This window comes from Arvicanthis niloticus, chromosome 3 (assembly GCF_011762505.2).
Source record: "Arvicanthis niloticus isolate mArvNil1 chromosome 3, mArvNil1.pat.X, whole genome shotgun sequence".
Taxonomy (NCBI): domain Eukaryota; kingdom Metazoa; phylum Chordata; class Mammalia; order Rodentia; family Muridae; genus Arvicanthis; species Arvicanthis niloticus.
In genome coordinates, this window is record NC_047660.1 from 66,713,397 (window position 1) to 66,735,566 (window position 22,170).

General features: G+C 44.3%; 1 protein-coding gene across 1 annotated transcript; it reads left to right on the forward strand.

Annotated features, from left to right (window-relative positions):
• The first annotated feature begins 10,650 nt into the window (after positions 1-10,650).
• LOC117705912 (eosinophil cationic protein-like) lies at positions 10,651-11,590 on the forward strand. The gene is made up of 2 exons (XM_034498695.2): positions 10,651-10,779; positions 10,942-11,590. The coding sequence occupies exon 2, from the start codon at positions 10,947-10,949 to the stop codon at positions 11,412-11,414; it is 468 nt and encodes a 155-aa protein (XP_034354586.2). The 5' UTR covers positions 10,651-10,779; positions 10,942-10,946; the 3' UTR covers positions 11,415-11,590.
• The last annotated feature ends 10,580 nt before the right edge of the window (positions 11,591-22,170 follow it).

Consider the following 22,170-nt stretch of genomic DNA (forward strand, 5'->3'; position numbering starts at 1 on the left):
AAGGAGGGCCAAGGGGAGATGCTTGGATCTTTCTCAGAAGGAAACATAAAATAGATCCTGGAAGTAGATACTAGGAGGGAAGTGGGTGGGAAAGAGGTTGTGTGGAGGGGAGGGGAAGATGAAGATGTAGGGAGAGTAGGGGAGAGAGAAGGGAAGTCAGCAGGCCAGGGTAGGGGCAATCCTAGGACATGCCAGAGACCTGCAATTGTAGGGAAGTCCCAGAGGGTCTATGGTGGAAAGACTCCTAGCAGTGGGAAATATGGATCCTGAAGTGGCCATTTCCTGTATCTAGGCAGGACTCCCAATGGAGGAATAAGTACAGCAATCCACCCACAAAACCTTCAACCCAATATGTATCTGCCTGCAATATGTACAGATATACATATTATAATATGTATTTGTACATATACACATATGTACAAAGATAGAGCAGAGACAGAGAAAATGGCCAACCAATAACTGCTCCAAATTGAGACCCATCCCATGGTCAAGAACCAATCCCTGACACTATTAATGATATTCTGTCATGTTTGCAGATAGGAACCTGACATAACTGTCCTCTGAGAGGCTCTACCTAGCAGCCAATGGAAAGAGATGCAGAGACCCATAGCCAAACATTAGATGGAGCTTGGGGAGTCTTGTAGAAGAGTTGAGTGAAGGACTGGGGAACCCAAAAAAGACAGGGACTCGCCAGGAAGACCAACAGAGTCCACTAACTTGGACCCTGGGATGCCCCCAGAGACTGAAACAACCAAAGAGTGAACATGGGCTGGACCTAGTCCATCTGCACATATGTAGAAGATAACAACTTGGTCTTGATGCAGGTCCCCAAGTACAGGAGTGGGGGCTGTCCCTAAATCTGTTGCCTGCCTGCTGGTGGATCCTGTTCCCCTAAATGGACCTCCTTAACTGGCCTCAGTAGGAAAGGGTGCACCTAGTCCTGCAGCAACTTGATGTGCCAGGGAAAGGGGGGAGAGAAGAAAAGTGATATGTAGAGGGGGGCACCCCCTTCTCAAAGGAGAAGGGGAGGGTGTAATGGGGAGAGGATCAACAGGAGTGGATACTGGGGGGAGAAGGAGGACTGCTATTGGGAGGTAAGGTGAATAAATAAATAACTTTAATAGAAATCAAAATTAAAATAAATTCTTAGTTGACATTCTTCAGTTAACAAGAACAGTTAGCCAAATGTGAAACTACAGAGCCAAAAAGGAAGCTTAGTGCATTTAGAGACTTCCCCAGAACTATGGACTTTGATGGATTGGTCTTAGTTTTTGTTCTGGGACTTGGTGCTGTCTATGTGCTGAGTTTTATGGCCTGAATGGTATTTCAGTCGTTCATGCTAAGGTCTGGGGCCAACCAAGTTCTGGCATCCTGTTCCACAATGACCTTTTCATTCTTGTGTGAAGACAATAGAAAAACCATCCTTAGATCACTAATGTGTTTAATTAGCATTCTGGTTACCTTTAACAAGACAAGTACTGTGCTGCAGTGTATACATATTTTTGGAAAGACTGCCCCACACACAACTTGCTTCAGATAATATCGATGGATTACATGGCAAGCACTGTGTAATAAATCTATAAAATAATTCTCGAATGAGGATGTTGTCTATTAACCAGAAGCAGTAATGGTGATATCAGTATGAGTGTCATTATGGATCACAATGGGGAATATAGGGAGAGGGATGTAGCTCTATTGGTCCTTGCCAGGTATGCACAATCTCCAGCATCACACCAAACTGACTGTGGTGGGCTACACCTGTAGCCCCAGGACTCAGGAGGTTGAGGCAAAAGAATCCGACGTTCAGGGACACTCTCAACTATTCTTGCTTACACGCTGACTTCCAGGCCAATCTGGGCTGAAAGTGAGAGTGAACCAGTGGATACTTGAAAGGGAGAAAGAATACTTCTTAAATTGGTTCTGAGTTGAATTTTTTTTCCTAAGAAGAGATAGCCCTTAGTCTTACAACTGTCAGGTAGCCAAGAAAAGCCCACTATTCTCACCAAAATAAGTAAGGACACCAACAGAAAAAATCATCTTATCTTTGTCACCAAAAGATCAGGACTTCCCTGTGGCATTGTATCTGTAGATGGTATGAGGACAAATCTCTTAGCAAACCTGAAAGGATAAAAGGCAAATACAAGATATATATATATATATATATATATATATATATATATATATATATATATATATATAACAGATCACCAGATAACTGTGCAGGCCTAAGAAGGATTTGAAGGTCACAGAGGTGCATTACCAGGAAAACTAGGCAAACTAACACACTCCACCAATCACAGTTGAGAAGGAGTTCCCTAACTTTGATAAAAGCCATGTAGAAAAGGCTATGGCAAGCAACTTAGTTTTCTGGAGATGGCCCACTGTTTTGCATGGCTGCCATGGATGTGCTCTGTGAGACCAGGACCCCAGTGACTTCATCCAGGATCTACTCTCACTTCCCTTTGCCTTTTCACTCCTTTCACTTTTCACTATGCCTTTCCTACCACTATTACATAGCCTAATGATTCCTGGACAGACCTGCAGATCAATATGAAGATGTACTTTCATATAGTAATACTGTTTAGATGAATTAATGACTTAATAGAATTCCTGATTTGATTAAAATAATTTTAAGAAGAAAGTGTTAGGAGATGGTTTTAGTTGTTTTGCCAGAAAGGTAAAAATAAAATCAGAGTCAAGAATAGAATGTGCCCCCTCCTCATAGAATAGTAGGTAAAGGCTGCATAATAAAGAGTAAAATGAGCTTTCATAAACTGCACTAAGAGGAGAAGTAGGCTTGAACAAAATAATGATCAAGGAAAGACATTCAAGGTCAGATCCAAGGATGAAACCACAGGTATATCCATGATAAAGCAAGACCTTGTAAAACTGTTGCTTTAAACTTATAATGAGCTTATAGAATGAAATTGCTTTGAACTTACTATCAATATTCCTTTTGTATAATATTTTATGTGTGAGGTAATTTTAATAAGAACTTTTGTCTAAGAAGCTATAAAAAGGCTGAGAGAAAACATAAAGTGTGGTTGTTGGGGCTGTGCTCCATTTACCAAATGTATGTGTGTAGTATATATGTATATGTATATACAATATATATGTTTGTCTACATTCATGTACACATATACATATGTAGATATATATGGATGTATATAAGTATGCATAAGTGTGCACTTGTGAAACTGATGAAACATGTGGTTGGGCCTGCCCAAACATGTGTGTGTGTGTGTGGTGTGTGTGTGTGTGTGTGTGTGTGTGTGTGTGTGTGTGTGTGTATGACCTTCTCTCTAGCCTTTTCTTTTTAGACAGCCACTTCAGAGTTAAAAGAGTACAGAGTTCAGTTCTGTACTCCTTGCGGGCTGGAACCAGGTGACGGCGCGCCCCCTGCCGCAACTCCCAGGAAGTGGAGTGGCCTGGCTCTGTTGCTGTGCCAGGCTGGACACAAAAGGATTTGTATGGGGGGCGGGGACACAAAAGCAGAAGAAGGTAGGACAGAAAGACCCTGAGATCAGAACACAGACAAGCAGGACCAGAGCAGGAGTGGAGCTGGAGTAGCTCCTGGGCATTCCCAGGAACATCTTTCTTGAGCATGTTATTTGAAGCAGGCAGACACCTTTGGCTTGGAACCCCAATAAAAAGGGGAAGAAGGAAACTCTTTCCTTCCTTCTTGTCCTCACCCTTACTGGCAAGTTCTTCTACCCTGTTGCTAAAACATTCCTTTGACACTCTAAGAATCAACTTCTTCCAGTTTCTAATGTAGGCCGACAGCCGCTGCTCTCCAGGAATATTCTCAGGCTCCAGCTCAGATTGGGGCTGTTGAGACTGTTGTGTTTTAGAAAAAAGAGAGCAGGATAAGTTTGTAGAGCCAGGTGCGGTGCGGTGGGATGGGGTGTCTCTGTGGGCCCATGCTGAAGTATCCTTCCCCTTGAGGTACCAGCCATACAATGAGTATGGAGCAGAATAGAGTTTATTCAGGGCATGGGAAGGGGAGTTGAGAAGGGAGTAGAGACAGAGAAAGATAGACAGAAAGACAGAGAGAGTGGAGGGAGGAAGAGAGGGAGGGAGGGAGGGAGGGAGGGAGGGAGGGAGGGAGGGGAGAAGGAGAGGGAGAGGGAGAGGGAGAGGGAGAGGGAGAGGGAGAGGGAGAGGGAGAGGGAGAGGGAGAGGGAGAGGGAGAGGGAGAGGGAGAGGGAGAGGGAGAGGGAGAGGGAGTGAGAGAAACAGAGACAGAGATGGAGAAGAGGCAAGGCCAGGCAGGAACATGTGGAGAGAGACAAGAAGGGGAAGGGGAGAGGAAAAAGGGGTCAGGGAGAGGAGAGAGTCAGAAAGAATAAGAGATTGAGGAGGGGGCAAGCAGCCCCTTTTATAGTGAACCAGGCCTACCTGGCTATTGCCAGATAACTGCTGGGCAGAGCCTAGAAGGAATGCTAACAGACATCCCGGCTTGTGGACTGAGCATCTCTCGGATTCTCTGCCTTTCCAGTGTAAGATAGCCATTTGTTGAAATACCCAGACTATCGTACACTGTAAGCCAATAACTCCTCTGTGTGTGTACGTGTGTGTGTGTGTGTGTGTCCTTTAGAGAACACTACTAGAACATGTAGAAACTAATTTATCCACACATGGACTCATGCAATCAGCAGATGCGTAACTAGAGACCACACGACAGAGACCACTAGCGTTGAGGATTAGAGATGAGGGGTAACGGGCTGGAGGCCGGACTCAAACTCTGTCATGAGATACTGTCAGAGGGAGACTGAGAAAGAGACTGTTTCTTATAGGCTTTAGCTTTTTGAACATTTGTCATTATTTCCTTCATAAATCTTTCCTAACACATTGATGCGAGAGCTAAGACTGCTTGCTTCTCCTTAATCAGCTCTCCCAGTCGACAAGTTGCCAGAGTGGTCTCAGGCTGTCCCATGGGGCAATGCCCAAGTTCTCTGCATCTTGAACAACAGATTGAGAAAGATGCTTGTTCCTATGCGATCAGGATTCCTTTTTACAGGTTGGTCTCCCAAATAAAGGAATTTTTAACTATGCTTAGAAGAAAGCTTATTTTACTAGAATTTAGAAGAAAAAAATCACAGAGAAGGCAGGCCAGCTGGCCATCCCAGCAGCCACTGAGAGGGAAACAGAGAAGACAAGAAAGTCTTGCCTTTTAAGTATGAGGCAGCAGCGTATGCCAGCAAGCATCTGTAGAAAACAGTGTCCAGACAGAGAGAGAAATCTCTGGTGTGTGGGGGATGCTTAGGACTTTGGTCAGTATCCAAAGGAAAAGTTATGTTTTTTTAGTTGAAACTCGAGAGAGCAGGCAGGCTTCCAAGTGGGGATGTGTAAGTAACTGCCTTGAATTATCATTAAGGGATAGTTATCCTTCCCATCGCCATAGTGTATCTTCAGGTGACTCAGCTTCCTAAGGAACAGTCTCTGTTGTAACTTAGAAAACAGAGCAAGTTCACAGAAAGCCCTGACCTTCGGGTGATCTTTGTTAGCTGAGCCTCGGAGCCACAGGCAGCCATGATTGGGCCTTGAAATGGGAGGCTGTGAGCAGCACACCATGGCCATAGGCAGCCAAGAAGAGGGCCTGGGGGTGGGGGAGGGGATGGAACTTTTCCTTCAGTTCCAGAGAACAAGGGGAGCATCTGATCTTTGGAGCAGATCCAAGGGTCAAGTCTCAACCCAGAGCTAGAGGAAGAATTCAGATTCCATTTTTTTTTTTTTTTTGAACCAGCTTTTCCTTAATGGGCCTGAAAAAGCCCATTATGGCTAATGGGTGGCAGAGTCCAAAACTAATTACTGCAGAAAGGCAATTCCAAGCCTGCGAATGCCTATCTACACACCTAACACTCATCTAGTTCTACACTGTAGCCACAGTGTCTTGGTTGACAGAAGATGAAACATCACTTAAATAAAATCTCTGGAAGTGAAATCTCTGCAGTGATCGAGGTGGCTTGCCTTTACCTGTCTCCATCTGGGTTCTTGTCCCGTCCTCCTCTAAGGATGGAATGGAGAAAAATCAAACACTGCAAGTGGCATGTGCTTAACTGTCAGTTGAGAATTAACCACCTTAACTGGGATCAAACACCTTAAAACAGATCACCACATGGAATTTAAATGACCCATCAGGGTAAGTCTCTGCAGCTAGAAGGAGCTGAGTTCCAGTCCACAGCTGAAGTCCAGAGTCTTCGATGCCCTCTTCCTGCAGCTTCTACGCAGTTCTGGAGGATGACTTGAGAGAACACCCTATCCAGGATGGAAGCCTTAGAAGAGGGAGCTCCAGCTGGTCTGTCCCACTGAGCCTGGAAGGCAGTCTTTGTTCTCCAACAAATGACAGCTGGACCTGTAGTCTTCAGGCTTCTTCCTCTGCAGAAAGCAGGAGTTGGCAGGGAATAAGAGGCAGGCTCCTTCCCACTGGTGTGCAGAGATGGGCTACAAGGTCTTTCTTTGTTTCATTTCTGTTGGATTTTGTTTTTATCACATTTTATGTTCTGAGTTCCAAGCCTAAACTACCTGGACTCCAGTGGGCTCATTGTGGTGTACAAATAAGGTTTTTTTTTATTTTTTTATTTTTTTATTTTTTTTATGAAACAAATCAGAAAAGAGCTGTGGAGTCTCCTCTGGAAGAACACTGACTCCACCACAGTTACTGAAAGTTCACTGTCAGGTCAGCTGATCGGGTGGCAGGTCTGTGTCTCACAGGTAGGGGAATTGGTAAGAAAGTTTCTGTACAAACTGAAGAGATGGCTCAGCTTCGAAAGGCACTCCTTGCTCCTCTCAAGGACCCAGGTTTGAGTCCCCTGCATCCACATGACAACAGTCAGAAACTCCAAAGAGATCTATCGCCCTCTTCTGGCCTCTATGGACACTACATATGCAGTGCACAGATGCAGGCAAAATACCCATATATATAAACATGCCTCCCTACACATATATAAATATGCATGTATATGTATACATACATATATACATATTTTTAAAGTTTCTGTCTGTTCTAGTTGACAGGTAACTTTTGCAAGACTTCCCTGCTTCCTTCCTCTGGGGGATTTCAAATGGGTGGGTGGGTGAATCTACTGGTTAGTTCCTTTAGCCAGCACCCTTTGTGGTGACATTCCTCTGACACTTGAGCAGAGCACTTGTCAGAAAACTCAGTGTGAGATTGGTGATAGAGGGGGCACCTACCACTAACTTAACAAACAAGTATTGCACCGTCAGCACTCGTGGAGGCCCACAACCTGCTGGCCCTGCTACAAAGACAGGAACAATGTCACAGCGTCCCTTTCCTGGGGACCATGCAGGACACAGCACCCAAATAAATGTTTTCCTTTGTAAGAGTGAACATGGACATGGTGTCGCTTCACAACAATACGACCCTAAGACAGAGACTTTCCCATAACTATGGACATTGATGGATTAGGTCTTTGTTTTTATTTTTAGCAGGTGGAGCTGTCTGCATGCTGAGTTTTACAGCCTGAATGGTGCTTCCTTCATGGACTCAGTTATGCTAAGATCTGGAGGCCTCCTAAGATCAGGGCCCTGTTACACAAAACAAACTGTGAGGTGACTTTATGAGGAGCATCATGAGTCCTAGGAGAGAATATGACTAGAAACACAAGGTTATGCATCACTTGAGCCCTCAGTGGCACAGCTGTGGGCACCACAGGGACCTGGGAAGGAGTAACAATAGTCAGAGGCAGACACTGATGTCACCTCATGAAAGAACAACTTTGATTTACCACTGCTGTTGTCGCACCTTCTATCCAGTCACTAGACACTAGCTGCAAGCAGAGCTTGTATCTTTGCCCCCTTCTCTGGGTTTTCCCTTCTGCCTTCCTGACCTTTGTGATCTTGCTGTGCCCTGGAGAACAACCTCCCAGGATACAGATATTGTACCTGCAGATTCCCTCAGTCAGGGGACCACATGTGGGTGAGTGCTTGAGAAAGGAACCACAGACCATCTGCCCACAACCACAACAATTCTGCCTCTGGAAAAATGGAAGGTTCAATGCTTAGTTACATGGAGTTGCTTTTTTCACACTGACTTACAGAGTCAATTAAGTAGTTGCAATTAAAATCCCAAACTAAAGCGGCTGACTTCCTGGCTGAGGCCAGAGTATCACTCCATCCATTTTACATGAAACCAAGACATGGGGAGTGACAGGCACCCCTCGAAGAACATATTTAGTGCTGCCCATCATGGCTCCTGGAATGAAGACATGCTGGACCGGACCATAGAAACAAAGTATTTCCACTCACACACAGCAAGTCTGCAGTGGCAGGGGAGGTAGAGTTGCACAGTGTCCACCTGAAGTTACATGCCTGAGTCTGCAGAATCCTGAGTGTGCAAAAGAGTTGCAGGCCCCTTCACAGACACAACCAACCCAGAGCCTGTCTGTGTGGGAGGTCTCTCTGCAGTTCCTGTGTAACTGCAGAAACCTGATGGAAAGGTTCAAGATCTGCTTTTGTTCAGTAGCCTAACAAAGAGATACACAGAAGGTCCCATATCATGAAGGAGAAGACCTTAGAGCCCCTGTACCAAATATACTTTGAGCTTTTGTAAATAAATCAGAGTTAAATTTACTTGCATCACACTCCAATTCAGCTTCCCAATGCTTGATAAATACCTGATACAAATCCATGGTTTGAGAGAAACAGAGATTCATTTGATTCCAGTGTCAGAGACATCATCCGATCTGTTGGCTGTCTTGTCTGGGGTCTGTGGTAGAGAAAAGCCCACAATGGGAGGCAGGTGATAGAGCAGAGCCGCTCAAGGTCACGGCAGAAGAAAGGAGGGCAGGAAAGGGCACTAGGTCCCAAAACATCCATCCAGGGCACGCCCACAGCATCCTAGCTTCTGCCTCCTGATTCTTACTTCCTCAAGCTGAGCATCCACTCACAGCAGCACAGGCTGCTTACAAGCTGTCCCAGGAGCTGCCTGTGGAAGTGCAAGTCTGGGACCCTAGAACTTCCAGCCTGAGGCAGAAGAAAGGAAAAATTGAATCCAATCTGGGTTTCTAAGCAAGTTCATATCAAACCCAGGCTACAGAATGATATCCTGTCTCAACACTTCTTAGCACCCCCAAAGATCAGTCCCTAATAAAACAGGTTACTGTGACAATTGTATAAATGCTGTGCACTGTCATTTCCATAGACAGCCTGAGCACTTGGCAGAGCTGTGTCAAACACTATGCTGACACTGGGCATCTGTCACTAGGTCAATAGTAGTCATTGCAGAGGATCTGGGGTTGAAGACATTCCAAGCTTTGGACACAATCTCTCCCAAATGGAATCTCTACAAAAAGACATCTATCAATTGGGACAGCAAAATACTCATTGTGACTTATAGGTCATGTGAGGAAGTATTTCTTAAGACAATACCTTATAATATTCATCAAGTTTGGAACAACAACACAAAGTACTTACTACTAGGCTATAACTCTGCCTGTCCTTCACAACAGAAGTGTGAGCAGGTCTGGAGATGTGTCACTGGATTGGAAGACAAGGGAGGTTTTGATAACAAAAAACTTAGAGAAGCATTTAATCTGATGAAGCCAAATTATCTTATCTGTGTGACCCTGGGGTGTAGCTCAGTGGCAGATCATTTCTCTAGAGTGCACAAAGCCCTGGGTTCAAACCCCAGCACAAAGAAGAAGAGAAAGCAAAATTCTTTTTATGGTTAGTGTATTAGTGTCTCTTTTTTAACATTGGCTTGTAGTAACTCCAGCATCTTAGATAAAGTGGTGTTCTCCTGCGGGACCATGGTGTAAAACAGACCATTAGTACTAGTTCTGGAGCAAATGTGCATAGCTGGAAATGTAGACAGGAATCTTATACAGGAAACAATCATAAAAATACTATGCAGTGTGCCGTGTGTAGAGTTTTTTGTTACTGTTTCTGGATACAGATTTTAAAGTTTATTTTGTAACTTTCACATGTGTCTGCATTCATATGTGCCATGCATGTACTGGAACTAACAAAAAACAAACCGGTGTCCGATTTTCCTGGAGCTGGACTTATCTGCAGTTGTGGCCTCTGGGTGACAAACTGGGCTCCTCTTGAAGGGAAGGGATCTGGCAGAGGAGAAGGTGTCTTAAGCACTGATGTCCCACTGATCCTTAAGACTTATTTTTACTTATATGTCTCTGTGTGTCTGTGTTCATGTGTATGAACATGCCAACAGATGCTATTAGAAGACATCAGATGCTCTGGAATGGAGTTCAGGCAGTGGTAAGTCACCAGCATAGGTACTGAAACAAAACTTGGGTCCCCTGGGAAATCATAGTGCTCTTAACCACTGAGGGATCTCCGCACACCCCAACATCATATAATTTTAAAGGTGAAAGACAGTAATGTAAATATCTCTTATGATTCTGGCTTTCCAAGGCTTTGTTTCTAAGTGTATAGCCAGGCTAGGAATCTTGGTCTGTCCACAGTTACAAAATCTGTAGACAATTAACAGGAAATACAAACATTTCTATGTGTAGTTCAGATTCAGACTTCAAACTGCCCTGCACAAGAGGACTTAGAATTTGATTTCTTACAATGGAGCCAGCAGCACCATGGCTTGGCCACATGAAGAAACAGAAGGCTGGTTGCACAAGCAGGCAATGTACCAATCTGTGGGTTCTCATGATGAAGTCTCTGAGCCACCAGCTCCACCCACAGAGCCTCCTCTCTATGTATTTGGGCCCAAGTGGACCTCACCCATCATCTCTAATTTCCAGGACAACCAGTGCTCAGTTCCACAGGAGCTACAACTCAGACTGGGTAAGACACTGACTGTCTAAGCCTGGGACAGGAGGGGCAGTGATGGGGCAGAGTCAAGGAGAAGTGACACTGTGGACCCACAGTGACAGCAGAGGGCCTTCAGGAAGAGATAGGGAAAACTGAACTAGGGTGGGAGTAGTCACTTCTCTTCTGTTCTCACAGGAAACATGGGTCTGAAGATGCTTGAGTCCCAACTTTGTCTCCTGCTGCTGCTGGGACTTGTCCTACTGCTTGCCTCATGCCAGCCACCAACCCCTTCCCAGTGGTTTAAAATTCAGCACATCTATAATAGTGCCTATCCCAGATGTGATGATGCAATGCGGGTTGTTAACAGTTATACAGGAAAATGTAAGGACATTAATACTTTTCTTCATACAACTTTTGCTGATGTTGTTGGTGTGTGTGGCAATCCACATACCACCTGCAAAGATGGTATAAGTACAAATTGTCATGATAGTTCATCTTGGGTATCCATAACTTTCTGTAACCTCACAACTCCGGCAAGCACTTATACCCAATGCAGATACCAAACAACAGGATCAGTCAAGTTCTACACAGTTGCCTGTGACAACAGAACTGCACATGACAGTCCCATCTATCCAGTGGTTCCGGTTCACTTGGATACAATATTTTAGCTCCAGTGCCAGCACTTGGTACCTTCGCTCATCTGCTACTGCCAAGATCATAGTAGTGAAGAACCAATTCCTCTCTGCTCTGCATATCAGCACCTGTCCTCATGGAACCTGTCCCTGTCACTCTTTAATGTTGTGAAACAGATCCTTCCTAATCAATAAACAGCTTTGCATACTCATCTATATCTCTGGTATCTGTCTGACAGAGAGAGAGAGAGAGAGAGAGAGAGAGAGAGAGAGAGAGAGAGAGAAAGAGAGAGAGAGAGAGAGATGGAGAGAATGGGAGAGAGAGGGAGAGACATACACAAAGAGAATTTGTGTGTGTGTGTGTGTGTGTTGAGGCAAGTTGTCATACCAATTGAGGCATCTACCCAGTCCCTGGAAACAGATGAATCTGAGGAGATTTGGGCATTTTTCCAGAACATTCCTACAGGACATCTTCCCTGAAGCTTCTCTGTGGGAAAGAAGTGGCTGGGAGAGGAGCCCAGGGAATTGGGATCTCAGTGAGGCTGTCCCTCCACATCTCCCTCCATAGCTGTCCTCGGGGTTCACTTGTGAGACCATTCAACACAAACCAGGAAGGAAAGATTTCAAGAATCTATTTTTTTTCCATAAGGGAACTGGACTCTACACAGAAAAGAGATGAATAATGAGAGGTCTTGCCTTGACTCCTGAGGACAGAACTATAGTCAGGAATCAGTGTCAGACAGGAAGGTGTCATCTCTTTAAGGATATGTGGGATCCCAGCATCACCAGATGTGGCAGTGAGCCTTCATGCAGTGTCAGATGCAGAATGGAGCAGAGGGGTGACATCTTCAGGTCCATACATCTGTCTTTAGTCTGGTTACCAGCTTCCATTTTGCTGATCCTTTCTGGGCCCCAGATGCAATACTTAGCCTCTCCTCCCCACTGGGCAGTGGTGGTACTTCATGTTCTCAGTGGACCCCGGTCAAGACTGCAGGGAAGCCACTCCTCCTAAGCCACCAATGGATTTGTTTGTGGACTCTGCCCTTCTGGGTTGGTGTGGAAAATTGCTGAGTCTGGCATGGAGTTGGTGGTGACAAAATGACAGGGTTCCTGCCCCTGGGACAGGAGTAGCAGATGTGAATTGCCATGGCATGAGGCTTATTTGTATAATAAAATACATATTTTCATGTTTCTTTGAGCAATATCCTCCCTGTTAATATTAATGACTCCATAAGGACTTGAGATAGCATGAGTCTGGGCATTGAAGGTGTGGCTAATGTCTTGGCAGAATGGTACAGGCTGGGACCTTTAGTACATCTCTTTAGGCTGTGGAAAAGAACTCTAAAAAGATGAGTTTGAAAATATATATATTCTCAACTATGTGAAAATTAAGGATGCAATGTGAATTATGAGGGGCTTCGTGAATGTAAAGGATCAAAGGCAGCTACACTGTAAACCAGCTTGTCAGAAAGATATAAAGGCAGGCACATTCCTGAGTTCAAGGTCAGCTTGGACACAGCAAGGCTAGGCCCAGGTATGGTAGAAATAAATGGTAATTTTGGGCCTAGAAATTTCAGGTTCCACCCAGCTAGTTTACCATCTCTGCTTGACAGAGGTAGGCAGATCTCTGAATTCTTTTGCAGTGTTAAAAGAAAATATGTTCTTGCTGTTTCCTAAGAATTTAGGGCTGGGGTCACAGGATGCTGATTCATAGTATAATCAAAAAAAAAAAAAAAAAAAAAAAAAAAAAAAAAAAAAAAAAAACCCTAGAGAGGTGTCTAGAGATTTCCAGAGAAAGTAGATCTGAGAGGGAAAAAAAGCAAAACAGAGAGAAAGTAGGCTGGAAAGCTGTCTCCATCAGAACATAGGCCGTCAGCTTGGACCCACAATTTGACTTTGAGTGGTTTGTTTTTGCCATTCTCAGACATCCCTTCTCACAGAAAACCCTCACCAACCTGAGATGGTCCTTGGCAGAATCTGTACTTTTCAGATGAATGCTAAATTTTGAGAACTTCAGGGGATGACATAATCCACTGACTTCAGATGAAGTTGGGTACAGCCTGAGGGTCTCAATATGTCGCTCTGGCTGTCCTGGGACTTACTATGCAAAGCAGGCTGAACTCACACACACAAAAAAAAAAACCCTATAAATTTTTACCATTAATTTTGATGCCTAAGGCTATTTTTAAGACCTGGTAAGAAACAAGGTTTTGTCTGCTCAAGAATCTTCCAAGTCTGGTATAGATGTTAAGTTTACTTTCCTAGTAGATCATGGTTAGATTTACCATCAAACATACCAAAACTAACACTGGAGGAACACAGCTCTCAATGTGTGCTAAATTATCTAATTACCAGCAGAACTTAAACAGCAGGAAATTCAGAAGTCAAGCTTCCTCCAGAGTGTGCAGGGCACAGAAAGAGTAGTAACACAAAGGGGAACCCGTGTATGTTTTGTGTAGACAGGTCTCCCAGGCCTTCAGACAGAACCAACTGTGTAAAGGACAGGAATCCCTGAAGTTCAGATCCTGGCTTAGGGAGGTTAAGGAGGAATGATTTCCCAGCAGTGCTCACAGGAAGTGTGTTAATCAGAGGTGGATACAACCCAAGATCACCCTCTGTTGTGCAGAATGTGACTAGTGGGAGGCAGGACTGGAAGTGTGGGTTGCAATCAGGAACTGACTCTCTAAGCCTAATAAGACTTGAATCCATGCAATGGAATAGAGCAGGCATGATCGTCTAGATTTACAACAGACATGCAGAGGCTGACAGTGTAGTTCAGTTGGCAGTGCTTGCTTACCATGTACAGAATCCTGGATCCAGTCCCTAGCACTGCATAGACAGAGCATCCCATAATCCCAGTGTGTTGAGGTAGAGACAAGAGGGTGGGGAGTCTGAAGGCAGCCTGGGCTACACTGTGAATTTGAAGCTAGTTCTCAATATCTGAGACCCTGTATCCAAAAACAAAAGCAAAACCCAAACTATCAAAATAACACCACCAACCCTGTGGGCCATGGCAGTTTCCTGCCCTGTATTGTGTTCACTTTCTCCCCACCATTTTCAACCTCTCCAGTCTCTTGCTCCAGCCACAATATCCACAGCCTTTTCTGCCTGGGAGCAGGGTGACTCAGAGCCAAACAAGGAGGCCTATGTGCTGTCAGAATACTGTGACTGAGTTTGCTATCCCTTGTAAACAGTCATCTAAGACTCTATTGGCTTCTAGCCAGCACCACAGACACCCCATGCTCTCGAAAGGTTCACTGTTGACAAGAGCTCTCTCCTGGGACAGGGTCCTTTCTGGCACTCTCTCCCTCAAAGCCGTTTTTCCTGGTGGCTCTTTTCTGTCTCTTGCTGTCGACTCACATACACTAACATAAGTCCTCATTCTTCACATTGGAAGCTAAGGTCTATGTCTCAGAGAACACATGAACAGCCCTTGTGTCACTGAGCCTGGAGTACTTCACTTAAGACACTGTCCAGTTCCAACCATTTCTTGAAACGTTGACTTCTTTCCACCTGAATGGAACTCCATCTGGCAAATGTGTCCCATATTCACCCTCTAGTCATCTGTGAAGAATGGGCACATACTCGATAGTGTGTTGCTGGATTAGATGGTAGGTTGTGGAGAAACTGCCACACAGATTTCCACGTGGCCACTCCAGCTCACAGTCCAGCCAGTAGGGAACAGGACTTAGCTTTTCCTGGATCCTTGCCAGCACTTGTGGTCAGTGTCTTCTTGATGCTAGCCACAGTGACCTGGGTGAGATGGACTTTTAAGCTGTTGGGTGGGGTGGGCTATTTTGTTTGTTTTGGGGGGTTTTGTTGTTTTGTTTTTGAGACAGGGTCTCTAGGTATTCCTGGCTATCCTGGCATTCACTCTGTAGTCCGGGTGGGATCCAACTCAGAGATCTTCAAGGTTGTTTTAATTATGTTTCCCTAACAGCTAAGGCTCTCATAAAAGTCTTCTTTTCCCAGTCAACAGGCCTGACATGAAGAAAACAAGTGACAAAAACTAATGCTGTCAAGAATTTGAGGACAATGGTGAAGGGAAAGGGGGAGCTAGTGTTCACCACTTGTGGCAATGCCATGTTGTGGAACCACTGTGGAAACTAGAAAGAAGTGGAGACAGGTCTACTCTGTTCCCCAGCTCCAGCATGCATGGGTCTATGTCCTGAAGACACACTACAGAGATACTTGCTCAGCCATCCTTACTGCTGATCTGTGCAGGAAAGTCAGGAAGTGGGTTCAGCCTGATGTGTATCAACAACAGATGGATAAAGACAGTGGATCAAACATGCCCAGCTGAACTTTATGTAACCAGAAAGAAAAATGAAATGATGACATATGCAGGAACGTGGAGAACAGTGAAAATCATTATGTCAACTGAGGTAAGCCTCACTCATAAAGACAATTCCATCTTTTTTCTCATATGCAGATCTCTCACATTTTTCCTTTTTTAGTTTACACGTATGAGTGTTTTTGTTACATGTTATATTCACAGTTATGTGGCTGGGGTCAGCAGAGGGCAGCAGAGGCATTTGGATACCTCGAACTCTAGTTACAGATGGTTGTTAGCTACAGAGGTGCTAGGAAGAGCAGTCAGTGTTCTTAATCGCTGAGCCATCTCTCTAGTCCAATGGAATTTTAAAATGATTGTGTGTGTGTGTGTGTGTGTGTGTGTCTGTGTGGTGCATGCCTGTGCAAGTGCTTGTATCTTTTGGTGTGTAAGAAGGCATCGGGCGTCCCTTCCTATCACTCTGCCTATTTCTCTGAGGCAAGGTCTCTTGAACCTGAGACTCATGTTCTCTTGACATGGCTGGAAGCCAGCAAACAGGAGGATGCTCTTGCCTCCTGGATGCTTGGACCAGAGATGTCAGGTGTGGGGCAGATATCTGACTTCTTATGTGTGTGCCGGGATCTGAACTTTGGTCCTCATGATCACGCAACAAGTGCTTTTAAATGCCGACCAATTCCTCCTTCCCACTAGTTCTTTAACAATTCCCATCTTCTTCCTCATTTCTTCCTTATTTCTGTACAAGGCAGCTGCAGCCACTGTAAAGAATGAGAGTCTCAGTCTGAGGAGATGTAGTTCAGCACTGCATTTTAGAGGTGCTGAGATTGGGGTGTTCTGGCCCCCCAAGTTCACTGATGATATAGATACCCAAATTTTCTGCTAAAACTCTCTATAGGAATTGCGGTCACCACAGAGGCCTGGATCTTACCTAGTTCCGCACTTTCTATCAGGGCTCAACAAAACAGCATGGTTATGTTGCTCAATGTTCACTTTAAGGATGTCATCTCAAATAGTATTGTGTAAAAACTTACAAAACTTAAGACCAGAATGCTCTTGGAAAAATAATCAACAAACTCAAGTGAAAACGGCTGGAATAAATTCTCTTCTGTGGGGAATGAGATCTTTACACACAGGCACATCACATCCATCATGGACACTGACTCCACTTCTCCTTCATCTCACTGTGCCTTAATGCTGCAAGCAATACCCTACTTTTATTAAGTCTTTCTGCCCAGTAAGGACCACAGCCTGGGATGGCCAGGGTCCTTTAAGAACTGGCTCCTAGTCATCAGCTTACAGGAAACCCTGGAGAAGGGTTTTAGTGGCTTACAGTGGTGTGTTGTGTGCCTTGCTGATGGAGAAATGGAACAGTGAACATTTTTTTTTTAACCTTGGGCACTTCCTATAGAAGAAGGCCTGGTGGCCTTTTTTGGAAATTGGAAGGAAATAAGACAATGGTGTTTCTATGGAAGAGGTAAAAGAAGATTCAGAAAAGATGTATATCTTTTATTTTATGCTTACTTTGAAAAGAGATTTAGAACAAAATTTGTGCAGCCTGTGGTGGTGCATGTCTTTATTCCTAGCCCCAGGAGGCAGAAGCAGGCAGACATTTATGAGATTGAGGCCAGCCTGGTCTATACAGTGTGTTTCAGGACAACTAAGACTATATATATAAAAGAAAACATTTGCAGTGGGTGAATCAAGGATGTCCCTCCTCAGGTCCCCTCTCTTCTTTGAGGTTCTCAGCTGTTAAATGTGATGTACTATGTGTGTTGTTCTAACTGCCTTTCCGTGGGTCAATACATGAGGATCTTCAGTGGAAAGAGCATGTGTTTTCCTCTCTCAGTGGTGATAATATGCTTTAAACACTCAGGATGCAGAGGCAGGCAGATCTTTAAATTCAAGGCCAGCCTGGTCCACAGAGTGAGTTGCAGGACAGCCAGAGCTACAAAGAGAAGCCTTATGTCGAAAACAAAAACAGATTAAAAAGTGCAATTTATTTCCTGATTTTTCAAACAGGTCTATATTGAACGTATATTGTTTCTCTAATTAAAAAATTAATACTCTCTAAATTGTCGACTTCTTAAGTCAGATGTCTGTGGTCTTTTCTAGCACCAGGCGTCCCATCTTCCTGGAAGAAATCACCTAGTTCGTTGTTCTGGGCTCTTCTGGGATCATTAGGCATCCCCAGGTTGGTTTCCTGAGAGCACATCTGCTTGTTTACTGGAAGAAATCAATTTCTTTTTCACAAGACACTACCTTCTGATAGCTGGAAATTTATTTTTTTATTGCTTTTGGATGTCTGCTTGGTAAAACACAATATCCAGGAACTTTCTATTTTGGGTTCAGAATTTTCTAATAGAGTCTGCATCATTGATGCCCCTTTGGTTTCTTGTATTTCTTCTTAGGGAGGACAGTGTGGCTCAGAGGTTAAGAACACTGGCTACTCTCCCAGAGGGTTTGAGCTCCACACCCAGCACCACATGGCAGCTCACAGTCCTCTTTACTTCACTTGTTGCCAGGGCACTTGTTGCCTTGTTCTGGCCCCCGAGGGCACTGCACCAACATGGCTCACAAACATACATGAGGGCACGACACATATGCACATAAAATAACATCTTTAAAATAACATCTTAAAAAGAGCAGATGCAGTCTGAGATTACTAACAAGAGCTGTGTGGGAAAGCAGTGGCTGTCTCACTTGTAAGCTGTAAAATTCCATCCTGAACAATCCAGTAGCAACTCAATTCCAGTGGGGACACAGCAGGAGGGCTGGAAATGCATTCCCAAATGTGTGAAGAGTCCTGATAAATCCTGTGGCACTGTGGCATGATGGAGCATTGAAACCAATCTACATGGTGTACAGCTGCTGTGGTCAGGAAGGCTTTACAACAGCAATTTCAAAAGCCTTGAGGACCATTTAGAAAGTCAGGGTACCATCTGTCTCGGTCTGGTTTAGTCTGCATCTCTCTCCTTTGAAATAGAAATTTCCAAGTTTTTTACGGTTTTTATTTCAATTATTTTCTGAGAAAAGGTCTTACCTAGCCCAGGTATCTGGGCTGAAGATAGCCTTGAACTCCTCCTGATCCTTCTGTCTCCACCTCCCAAATCCAGGCTCATAGCCACATCACTACATTCTCAATGTTCTTCAATCCTTTATCTTAGAACATCAAGATTACAGGACCCTCGTTCCCATCAGGTGTTCTAGAGCAGTGGTTCTCAACCTCTGAGGCACAATCCCTTTGGGGAGGGGGTCACATAACAGATATCCCGTATGTCAGAGGTTTACATTACAATTCATAGTAGTAGCAAAATTACAGTTATGAAGTAGCAACGAACTAATTTTATGGTTGGGGGTCACCACAACATGAAGAACTGTATTAAAGGGTTGCAGCATTAGGAAGGTTGAGAACCACTGTTCTAGAGGGAGAGAAAGGGGTAAGATAATATTGATTTTACAGTAGTCAAAAGTTACTATTTTTTTAGAAGGGTTAAAAAGGAAAGAAAAAGAAAAACAAAGAAAGAAAGAGAAAGGAAGGAAGGGAGAGAGGGAGGAAGGAAGGAAGCAAAGAAGGAAGAAGGGAGGGAGGGAGGAAGAAAGGAAGGTAAAATTGCTTTTGTTGAATATGTTCAGAGGAGGAGAGTTTGACTTTTGTTGTCTCCTCTTTCTTAACCCCTATTTCCTTTCCTTTAAGTGACTTTTGAGCATCTCTTAAGAGCTCTGTTCCTCAGGTTTCTGAGAGCTTTAGTACAGTGTGAACAGGATACTCTGAGATGCTGTAGTCAGGAAAAGAATGGCTTCTATGAGTCAAGTGTTAGGAAATCTGTCTGCCACATTGTTCTAAGACATTTGCAACATATGTTAGACCATGCAAACTCTGAAGTAAACTCTGCTCCACTTCAGTCTTTATTCCAGATGTTTGGGCCTTGTTTTTCCCATAATGCCTCACAAACATGGAGAAATGCTCTTGAAGCATTTATACCTTGCTCTGAGAGTGAGAATCCTGTACCTTTTTGTACTTTTCTTGGTGTCAATGTAATATTTGTGTCACACTAGGTGGGACACATAATTGAGTGTGTGAGAATTGTGACCTGATTCTTAGGGTCACACGCACCTTGTTAGATGTCATGTAAGCCATGGGGTGGTGGGACCATTGCTCTCCATGGCACAGTGTGCTGGAGAAAATTCTTCCAGCTTTGATTCCACAGGCTAAGCATAAAACCTTACAGTTTCTCTTCATAGGATAGAAAGCCTTTGTGCTTCTTTGAAATGGAGATTGTTGGAGTGATTGAAAGGGTCTGGGTCAAACCTTCATTTATCAGGATCAACTTGAGCAGATTAGAGGGCACACAACCCACACTCTGGGTCTGTGACCCCTAGATAACCCTCCGACAGTATGTTCCACTCGCATAGGCGGTACCCCTGACTGTATCACAGCATTTTCTTAGTTATCTGATCTTGGCAAACTCTGAAACTGCCCCAGCTCTACTGTAGCTTCCTCTCTTTCCAGCAGAGGCTTGAGTCTCCTGAGCTAGTCCTTCACTTCCTTTCTTCCAGCTGTAGGAATCAGGTAGGGTAAGGAGCACAGCGTTCACACAGGAGACCCACAAGAGGTCTGCAGCAGCCTGCTGTGTAACCCACTCTCTCAGACGTGTGTCATCGTGAGTCTTTGCCCACGGTTTCCGGTACATTCATATTTCATGCCTCACTTTACAATCAGCAGTGCAGTCTACTTTGGAACAGTTCCTGCCTTTGTATTTCTGTGCATTTACAACCTTTCAACCGGCTTCCTACAATAGAACCATGAGTCTCTTGAAGACTGACGCCATGTTTTATTTATCTTTGTGTATTAATAGTACACTGTACCTGATCGATGAAGATCCATCAGACACACAAATTACCATGAACACCTTTTAGAAGCCAGATCTCTGTGATGTGTGATACATTATACAGAGCTAGCCCTGAGAGTGCAAAGCTAGGAAAGCAGACAGCCAGACATCTGGAAGTAGGATCCATCAGCTCAGTAGAGGTCATGAGCCTGAAATGCTGGGCAGCTTTTCTGGAAGGTCCTGCATGTGTTGGTAATGCCTGGAGGGTCAGGGCTTGAATGGTGTGGAAAAGTGTTCTGTGTTCTGGGGAAAAGTCACTGGAAAGAAAACTTTAGCCAGCAGTAAACAGAAAATTTTGGCTGGAAGAACAAGACAACAAGAGTAACAGTGATGCAATGTTGTTCTGAATGTATTGTTTTCTTCTACCTTGACAATTGACTGAACAATGGCAAGTTAGGGCATATTTCTCTCCAGTCCGGGTCAAGTCAGATGCCCAGCACCACATTTGACTACTGGGTCTCTTTAACTGCCTTTAACCCGGAACATGTCCACAACCTTTTGGTGAAAAAGATGTTTGTTTGTTAAGATTTATTTTTTATTTTTATTTGTGTGTGTGTGTGTGTGTGTGTGTGTGTGTGTGTGTGTGTGTGTGTGTATTTAGACTTTCGGCTGTGCAGCAAGTGCATACAAGCACCCAGTGAGGCAAGAAGAAGATGTCCAGATCCAGATTTTCTAGAACTGGAGTTAAAGACAGCTGTTAACCATCATGAGGAATCTGAAAAGGGAACCTGGATCCTCTGGAAGAGCTGCAAATGCTCTTACCTGCTGAGCCATGTTTACAGACCCTTGGTAAAGAGGTTATAAAAAGGAAGGTTTAGCTACACTGGGGTAAGCTTAGTATTTGGGAGGCAGAGGCAGGAGGATTGCTGTGAGTTAGATTCCAGCCTTAGATTGGCTTAATAGCAAGTTCTAGGTAAGCCAGGACTACTTAGCTGACTCAAAAGAAAATAAAAAAAGCAAGCACATAAGCCTCTGAGTCCTAAATGACACATCTATATCTTCCCGCCAATGCCCATGGGGCAACATGGAAAGCCTGGTGGACAGATCATAAGAGCTGGAAGTAAGGAGGGGTTAGAGGATGGGAAGATGGGACAGAGGTAGGCGGGATGAGCATGGCCACAGTAAGTCACATTCACAGAAAACTGTAAATGTGTAAAGGGTAATAAACAGGAGATGGCTGTGAGCTGCTGAGTAGATGTTGGGAACCAAACCTGGGTCATTGCTGATGGCAGCCATTGCTCTTAACCGCAGCCATCTCTCCAGCTTGGGCTTTGTATTTTTCTAAACAGCATTTTAGGTTCAGATGTAAACTCAGTAGAAAGTGCAGATGTCCTGCACTGTCCAGTCTCCCCCATTAGCATTGTATCCCAGCAGCATGGGATGTGTGTTCGAACTGGGGAGCCTGGCTTGCCTTTGCCATCCATGGCTGGTTTTCAGTGTCACAAGTGATTTTGGTGGATGTTGGATGTGTGATGCTCTTATTAGCATGTGTTTGGAATCATCCCATGGCTTTAGAAATCCTCTGCTCTGTTTCCTCACTTCTTCCCCCAAACAAGTTGATAACCACTTGATACAAGTTGATAGTGTATTTAATATTGCCTTAGTTTTGCCC